The following is a 10,038-nucleotide window of genomic DNA, read 5'->3' on the forward strand; positions in this document are numbered from 1 at the left end:
ATATGTAAAATATCACAGTATTGAATGTCAGCTTCCAAAAAACACTAAGAATATTAAATATGTAAAAATATCATACAGTATTTAATCTCAGCTTCCAAAAACACTAAAATATTAAATATGTAAAATATCATACAGTATTCAATGTCCGCTTCCAAAAACACTAAAATATTAAATATGTAAAATATCATGCAGTATTTAATGTCAGCTTCCAAAAAACACTATAAAAATATGAAATATGTGAAAATATAAAATATGTAAACTATCATACAGTATTTAATGTCAGCTTCCAAAAAACACTATAAAAATATGAAATATGTGAAAATATAAAATATGTAAACTATCATACAGTATTTAATGTCAGCTTCCAAAAAACACTATAAAAATATGAAATATGTGAAAATATAAAATATGTAAACTATCATACAGTATTTAACGTCAGCTTCCAAAAAACACTGTAAAAATATGAAATATGTGAAAATATAAAATATATAAACTATCATACAGTATTTAATGTCAGCTTCCAAAAACACTAAAATATTAAATATGCAAAATATCACAGTATTGAATGTCAGTTTCCAAAAACACTGTAAGAATATTAAATATGTAAAAATATCATACAGTATTTAATGTCAGCTTCCAAAAACACAAAAATATTAAATATGTAAAATATCATACAGTATTCAATGTCAGCTTCCAAAAACACTAAAATATTAAATATGTAAAATATCTTGTAGTATTTAATGTCAGTTTCCAAAAAATACTGTAAAAATATAAATTATATAAAATTGCATACAGTATTTAATGCCCGCTTCCAAAAAATACGGTCAAAATATGAAATATGTAAAAATATTAAAATGTAAAAATATTATACAGTATTTAATGTCAGCTTCCGAAAAACACAAAATATGTAAAATATTATACAGTATTTAATGACAGCTTCCAAAAAACACTGTAAAAATATTAAATATGTAAAATATCATACAGTATTTAATGTCAGCTTCCAAAAAACACTGAAAAAATATAAAATATGTAAAATATCACAGTATTTAATGTCAGCTTCCAAAAACACAAAAATATTAAATATGTAAAATATCATGTAGTATTTAATGTCAGTTTCCAAAAAATACTGTAAAAATATGAAATATGTAAAAAATATAAAATATCATACAGTATTTAATGTCAGCTTCCAAAAAATACGGTCAAAATATGAAATATGTAAAAATATTAAAATGTAAAATATTATACAGTATTTAATGTCAGCTTCTGAAAAACACAAAATATGTAAAAAAAATATTAAATATGTAAAATAGTATACAGTACTTAAGGACAGCTTCCAAAAAACACTGTAAAAATATTAAATATGTCAAATATCATACAGTATTTAATGTCAGCTTCTAAAAAAACACTGTAAAAAATATTAAATATGTGAAAATATTAAATATGTAAAATATCATACAGTATGTAATGTCAACTTCCGAAAAACACAAAATATGTAAAAAAAAAAATTAAATATGTAAAATATTATACAGTACTTAAGGACAGCTTCCAAAAAACACTGTAAACATTAAATATGTGAAAATATTAAATATGTAAAATATCATTAAGTATTTAATGTCAGCTTCCAAAAACACTAAAATATTAAATATGTCAATATTAAATATGTAAAATATCATACAGTATTTAATGTCATCTTCCAAAAAATATTGTCAAAATATGAAATATGTAAAAATATTAAATATGTAAAATATTATACAGTATTTAATGTCAGCTTCCGAAAAACAAAAAATATGAAATTTGTAAAAATATTAAACATGTAAAATATGATACAGTATTTAATGACAGCTTCCAAAAAACACTGTACAAATATTAAATATGTAAAATATCATGCAGTATTTAATGTCAGCTTCCAAAAAAACACTGTAAAAAGATTAAATATGTAAAAATATACAATATTTAATGTTTGCTTCCAAAATAAATTGTTTTTTTGTTTTTTTTTAAATATGTACAAACATCATACAATATTTAATGTTAGCTTCCAAAAAAAACACTGTAAAAATAATAAGTAAGAAAAAATATTAACGTCACGGCATGAAAATGGAGTATTGTTGGCGTTTTTTTATGTTTTATTAGAGGGCTGCAAAGAAACATAAAATTCAGTTTCTACGTTTTGTTTTTACTTTCATTTTTTACCTTTTACACTTATTTTACCAGTGTGTGCTATTTGTGTCAAATAAAATGTTATAAAATGTTTCTTAAATAAATGCAACATCTCTCACATTTATTGGTGCAATACATCTTTGGACAATTTTGACCAGTGTTTAGGTCAAAGCATAGTAATTGCATCAAAGAGTGCTTTAAGCTCATAATCCTTGTTTAAGGTCCTTTTTTTGAAACCTTTCATTTATTAGCGCAGTCAGATCTGATGTGGCACACCGTGCTATTATTTTGAAGGGGGAAGTGTGCTGCTGTTCTCAGCTTGACGTGTGGAGGCGACTTAAGGCTGTTAAAAAAAAGAAAAGAAAAAAAAGACACCGCCTTTCAAGTTGCGAGCACTGGTTTGATCATTGTTGTTACATGGATGATGTCGTTCACAACAACACACGCAGATGAGATGTGTTGTGGGTGTTTGGATTTTTCTTGCTAGCTTTAGCTTCGTAGTTTAGTCGCTGTTTTAAGTGACCGCCTCGACATTGTTAAGGACGGGGCGGTTGCGTGTTTAGGGGATGAGTGATCCCAAACACATTATTGTTCTTTCTCGTCACACTGACAACATTTCACTCACATTTATGTCAATTTCCCTGACGTTCTGCGTTTAACAGCAGATTTCGTTAAATTGGCCAATTTTCTGACTCTCTCTGCTGTTATGTTTACACGGAAATCATATTTTTTTGTTGAGTTTAGTGATTATTGATTAGGCTAGCTATGTGTCAAATAATAAGTAGCAACCATGGTAAGATCCCAAACTTCTCGTAGACATCCCATTAGGTTGATTTTTTTTTTGCCCTGATGTGGGATCTGAGCCGAGGATGTCGTTGTGGCTTTGAGATACTTGTGATTAAGGGTTATATAAATAAACTCTGATTGATAAACTTTGTTGCTCTTTTTTCCACTCATTCGCTCCTCATTCGTTCAAAGCTCTGAAATTTGCATGCACGTTGCGCTGCCCATTAATAGTTTTTTTGCGGTTATTATATTTTCATGATTGTGAGAAGCCATAATCGAAATCAAAATCAAAATCCCACTAATTATCCAGCCCTAGTCTCAAGTGGTCGTTTTTGGGAGTTATTTCAGTCCCATTATGTCATTATTTTATTATTATGTGTAGCGGCGAACAGCTGTCTCGTCAGCTGATGCGCGAGCTCGCAACCGCGGCGGCTTGGCAACCAGCGAAAAAGCTGAACGGACAGCTGGTAAGATTGCACTTTATTTCTCTTTGTGGGTGTGACGCACCTGTTGCGCTGGTGAGATGGTGGGGGGGAGGGTTGTGTGCATGTAGCGTGCGTAGTCTGGAGGCTAAATACACACGGTGTTTTGTGTAACTGTTGTTTGGTAAGGAAGTGTTGATGTATAGTCTTTGCTTGGTCTGATAAATGTTGGAGCAGTTTGCTTCATCAGGAGGGTGAAGTCGCTTAATTGAAAGTTTTGGATTTAACTGTGTTGGATCATTGGCTGCTAGTGAGGGCATATGAAACGGGGCATTTTTCTACCAGTAGACAGCGTTTAAGTTTGAGTGTTTCGCTGCTAAATTAATAATACATTTATATTGGATATGGTATTTTAAATATTTATCTAAAATAGGTGGTTAATTGGTTAGGTATTTATGTATTTGCATATTGAGTTTTCTGCTGCACTTATCTATTGTGTTTCTGGGGTTAAATGTATTTTATATGTATCTTGGTGCATTTAAGTTGAGACAATTTATTTAAAATCTGTTTTAACTTAAAGGGAAAAGATTAGTCCATTTTCTTGCACTTGTTTAATGGTTAAGAGTTTGATAGCCTAATTAATAATTGTAAATTATGGGATTGATAATTGATTGATTTTTTTTACAGCATGTTAATCTTGTGGTGTTTTGTCCTTCAAGGTTTTTCACCTGTAGGCTGCTAAAAAGACTAAAAAGAAAAAAGAAGCCGTTTCTTCGTTTGGAGAAACTGTTGCAAACTAAAGGAAAATAAAAGGAAAAAAGTAACAACGGTCTGGTCTTTTGTGTGAAATCCAGAAGCCACATTCTGCATTGGTACATCCTTTCAAGTGTGGGATAAGCACAGCGAAAAAAGTGAAACACTTGACATTGTGTCTTCTCTAACAGTAATGGCAATTCCGTTACCATGGAAACCCTACTTCAGTCCCCATTATGTCATTATTTTATTATTATGTCTTCTCTTAACAGTAGATTCCTTTTTATTCGGCAATTCCGTTACCATGGAAACCATAGGGCCTGTTGCGTTTTGGACCAGTTGTTCCAGACTGCTCCTGAGACCAGTCCAGCATAGAACATTCTATCGCGCCGCTAAGATGGTCTGCCCTCTAGACCAAACCCCCTCTCCTCTTAAGTCTCTCTTCACCCCCCCCTGGCAGTCTTGTCTCTCTAGCCAAAACAAATGTCCATTATCTCTCTCTCTAACATTCCTCACTTCAAGGTTAAGCACACAGTTTTGCAGACAACCAAAAGACCACATTTGGAAGAAAAACACTAGCTGTTTTGTAATATGAAAATGAAATGAAAAGAATTAACACTTAAATTCGGATATATGTAAATATCTGCCTCCGACAGGCCCTACATGTTATATATAAATAATATACCGTACCGTGTAGTTGGGATTGCCTGGTTGGATGCGGAGCTCAGCCAAGATCCAAATGCCGTTGGTGAGTTTGAGGGACTGGTAGAGCATGTCCTGACCCTCCACGTTCCTCTTGGCGATGGTGTAGATGTTGTTGTTCTGCAGCTTGCCGGACACCATGTCTGCAACAATCGAAGAGTTGCTGAGATAAAAACGAACAGCAAATATTTACCTAGTCCAATATCAATCTAGTGAAACAAGACTTCTACGGGGACGAGGATGATGTATTAGGAGTTTCAATTGACAAGACTGCTAGCTAGCTACTTTGCTCTACTGCGAAGAATGATAGGAAAGACGTTGTTGTTTCCTTCGGGACGATGAGCAGGTGCTGACGTGTCCTATGAGAAGCATGGAGGCAAAACACAAAACAAAGTAAGGACTTTGGCTCAGTTCTTGTATTCGGAGAACAGGAAGATGATTTTGAACGTCTTTCATTGGGACAAAAAGACAAGAAAAGAGCAGCCAGAAAGGGCTTGTAATGGCTTTCCACATACTTGCCAACCTTGAGACCTCCGATTTCGGGAGGTGGGGGGTGGGGGCGTGGTCGGAGGTGGGCCGGGGCGTGGTTGGGGGCGTGGTTAAGAGGGGAGGAGTATATTGACAGCTAGAATTCACCAAGTCAAGTATTTCATACATATATATATATATATATATATATATATATATATATATATATATATATATATATATATATATATATATAGCTACATCCTGAAAATATGCAAACAAACTGTGTTTAGATAATTGATACTTCAAACTTGCATAAATAAATATTAAGGAATATAACATAACTTGGCTTCTGAGAGTTTCAAAATGTAATGAATAAAATGCTAAAGTTGTTGATAAACAAGCAATTATTTTAATAATTAAATATGGTAATTTTAAATGAATTATTATGATAATTTAAAATCAATTATTTCAAAAAAGTTTATTTTAATGTATAATTATATGGCTGGATGTAATAAGGAGTCACGAAAAAATACAAATAAAAATACAATTAATTTTGATGTTTTTAGCAAAATATAGTAAAAATGTATTTATTTTTATTTTTTTTAAATTAATAAATATATTTATTTTTAGGTAAGATAAACATAATAATACAATTTATCTATAGTCTGGATGATTTAGTTCTTGTCACCCTGTTGTCCTCCTGTCATGAAAAAAGGCTGTCCTCACTCAGGTTGCATGGAGCTGGAGGGGGCGTGGCTTCCAGCTCCGGCTGAAAATCGGGAGATTTTCGGGAGAATATTTGTCCCGGGAGGTTTTCGGGTGAGGCGCTGAATTTCGGGAGTCTCCCGGAAAATTCGGGAGCGTTGGCAAGTATGGCTTTCCAGGAATTAAAGAATGAAATGTCAATTGTTTTCCATGTTATTTCAACGCTCCTCAGAGTGGCTGACATTAGCGGTTGTCAATATTTCTGAATTGAAACTAACCGTTGCTTGAACATTTATGTCAAGACCATTTTTATGAATATTTGTTAACTTTGTTTTCCTCCATTTGTGCATGTTTGTATTTGGAACCTGCTAATATCATCAAATCAAATCAAGCTTTTTATTTATAAAGCGCTTTACATACATAAAAGAAATGCAAGGCAAAGTGCTTTACAATGTTAAAACAATACCCCGGTGACCATACATCCCACATTATCACATACGCACGCACGGATACAGATACTAAACACAAACACACACACACACACATATGCAACTATATGGACTAATGATTGCATGGCTGAGTACAGAGGAGACATGTGCGTAAACACTATCACAGGAGCTATCTGCACCAGGAGGTCATCAGACCATGGCCACCAGGACGCTGACACAAAGGAGTAGTGTGTATGGTGTGTATGGTTCGGAGCTGTGGTTCAGGCCTCGGTCTATAGGGGGCAGTGGCGTTACAGCCAGTGTACACTTATGTATTTACTACTTTTGCCCAGTAGGAGTATAAGTACCTACTACTCTTACTCAGTATAGGTAGTAAGTACACAAGATCACAAATGTATTTACTACTTTACCCAGTAGGAGTATAAGTACACATGACAACATGTGTACTTACTACTTTGGCCCAACAGGTGTATTGGTAGACAGGATCACGTGTGTAGTTATTCCTTCTACCCAGTAGAAGTAGTAAGTACACAGCAGAACATGTGTCAAACTCAAGGCCCGGGGGCCTAATCTGGCCCGCCACATCATTTTATATGGCCCACAAAATGGTAATAATATGCTTTAATAAAGAATATTTGCTTACTTAATATTTGTTATTTTAATTTTGACATTCAAAAAATGCATGAACTGCATGCTTATCTTTATATAAATATATTTAAAAAAATTATACTATCTAATAATGCAACAAAATGTTTTTCAAATAAAATAAATACTTGAATATCAGCGTGACTTACAATTTCAAAGCAAGTTATCAAATTGTGCACTGTAAAAATGACAATAGACTTTACGGTAAAATTCTGGCAAATTAGCTGCCAGTTAGTTTGTTTTTGTTTGTTTTTTACAAAAAAAAAACAACTTTGGTACTGTTTCTGTGTTTACAGTAATACACTATAGAATCAACAACTCTAGAGTTTACTGTAAAAGAGTGGTACTGCAACTTTTACGTTAAAATTCTGGCAACTGAGCTAGTTTTTAAAAACATTTTTTACACTTTTTAAGAAAAGCGAATAATCAAATGCTTGGGCAATAATGCAATATTAAGAGGCGAATCCTAACACTTTTTAAAAAAATCATATAGTTACAAGTGGCCCTCTGAGGGCAGACATAACTGTGATGTGGCCTTCAATGAAAACAAGTTTGGCATTCCTGTTCTACACAGTAGGAGTAGTAAGTAAACATGTGTACCTACGAATTTACTCATATAAGTAGTAAATTCATAGCATTACATGTGTACTTACTACCTTTGCCTAGTAGGTGTATTAGTACACAGGATCACATGTGTACTTACTCCTTCTACCCAGTAAGAGTATAAGTACACACGATTACATGTGTACTTACTTCTTTTGCCCAGTAGGTTTAATAGTACAAATGATCACATGTGTAGTTACTCCTAACCAGAATAGGTAGTAAGTACACAGGAGCACATGTGTACTTACTTCTTCTACCCAGTAAGAGTAGTAATTAAACATGTGTGCCTACTACTTTTACTCAGTATAACTACTAAGTGCACAGGATCACCTGTGTACTTAACTACTTTTGCTCAGTAGGACTATAAGTACAAAGGAGCACATGTGTACTTACTTCTTCTACACAGTAGTAGTAGTGAGTAAACATGTGTACCTACGACTTTACTCATATAAGTAGTAAGTTCACAGCATTACATGTTTACTTTCTACTTTTGCCTAGTAGGTGTATTAGTACACAGGATCACATGTGTACTTACTCCTTCTACCCAGTAAGAGTATAAGTACACAGGATTACATGTGTACTGACTTCTTTTGCCCAGTAGGTGTATTAGTACAAATGATCACATGTGTAGTTACTCATTCTAACCAGAATAGGTAGTAAGTACACAGGAGCACATGTGTACTTCTTCTACCCAGTAGGAGTAGTACCGTAATTAAACATGTGTGCCTACTACTTTTACCCAGTATAACTAGTAAGTGCACAGGATCACCTGTGTACTTAACTACTTTTGCCCAGTAGGACTATAAGTACACAGGATCACATGTGTACTAATTACTACTACCACCCTGTAAGAATAGTAAGTACAGAGGACCACCTGTGTACTCACTCCTTCTACCCAGTAGGAGTATAAGTACAGAGTATCACATATGTACTTACCAATTTTACCCAGGAGAAGTAGTAATCACAGAGGATCACATATGTACTTACTACTTTTACCCAGTAGAAGTAGCAAGGACACAGGATCACATGTGAATATATTACTTTGACCCAGTAGGAGTATAAGCACACAGGATCACATGTGTACTTACGGTAGTACTTTTACCCAGTATAAGTACTAAGTACACAAGATCACGCATGTACTTACCACTTTTACACAGTAGAGGTAGTAGGTGAAATAGAAAGTTCAAGTAGAAACGCCGTGAAATATGTTGATATGAAAGGGTAATTATGTTTAATAAAAACATGTCAAAGTGATGTAGAGAAGTTGACGTTTTGAAATGTTTCCGTGTCGAAGGCTTTTTTTAAAATGCCTTCTGGACTATTTTAAATGGTCTTCTTTTTCTATGTTCATGGAAAGGAAATATACACTCAAATGTACACAGTGATAAAACACAATATATAAGCAATATTGTTGCAGTCCTGCAAAGAATTAAAAAAAGTCATAGCTCTTTTTATAACGGAACACGTGGATAGACTTGACAAGTGAACAAGGTTTCCATTTTCAAAACATGTTCAAGGTTATTGTGTTAGCTTTATGAAAATGTACAACCCAGCCAATCATTTGCACTTTCTGTGTATTGACAATCAAACAGAGTGGGCAGTCTTGTATAAATATTACAAATTGACTTCATAAATACACCTCTACTCATTTGAATCATCTACTTTGATAATAAGGGGTTATAAAAAATAATTTAATTTAAGGGTGTCACCGAAAAATGTTTGTCCTTCCATGTCAGAAAATAACACGGACATAAAATATTCATTGCCGTTTTGTCGTCAGACTGCTGACATTACAATATTTGATACCCTTTCTGTAACAGAAGTGCTGTTGGCTGTGATTATACAACTTATTAGCTTAACCTCTTAAGGCCCAAGCTGTTTGTTTACATGCTTTTTTTTATTTCTCTTTGCTATTTGAGCTTATTGCACCCTAATTAGAATAAAAACTAAAACTCATCTTTTTATATGATGTACTTAGTCCATAAGTACACAAACGTGTACTTCACTAATTTTTATTTTTATTTTTGTCCCAAATTTCATTGTATGTTATACTCTTCTGACACCACCAGATAGCAGTATAAGTGTCCATATGTCGGCATAAGACCCTAATTCAGTAGTGTACACAATTTTGCAAATAAGAGCTAAAAGGTGCTGTCCACACATGTGGCCACTAAGGCCTTTTAATATTACTGTTTCAAGACAAAACTCTCCCCGGGGCCAACAATAACAAAAAAGGCATATTTTGTAAATACTGTCATTCTTTTACTTTTTAAGCTGATTTTGCACTGAACAGGAAGTCACTGTGTAACTAGATAGTAGTGATTGCGGCACGCAGCTGAGTAATA

The 10,038-nt window shown here is 33.5% G+C and overlaps 1 protein-coding gene across 3 annotated transcripts in view; it reads right to left on the bottom strand.

The window, feature by feature from the left end:
- Positions 1-10,038, bottom strand: part of ap2b1 (adaptor related protein complex 2 subunit beta 1) — a 47,596-nt gene that overhangs the window by 450 nt on the left and 37,108 nt on the right. For all 3 annotated transcript variants that reach the window (XM_061963053.2, XM_061963054.2, XM_061963055.2), the window contains exon 21: positions 4,809-4,963. In XM_061963053.2, coding sequence (XP_061819037.1) covers positions 4,809-4,963 — 155 coding nt within the window. The remainder of the gene's footprint in view (positions 1-4,808; positions 4,964-10,038) is intronic.

Source organism: Nerophis lumbriciformis, linkage group LG09, assembly GCF_033978685.3.
Source record: "Nerophis lumbriciformis linkage group LG09, RoL_Nlum_v2.1, whole genome shotgun sequence".
NCBI lineage: Eukaryota > Metazoa > Chordata > Actinopteri > Syngnathiformes > Syngnathidae > Nerophis > Nerophis lumbriciformis.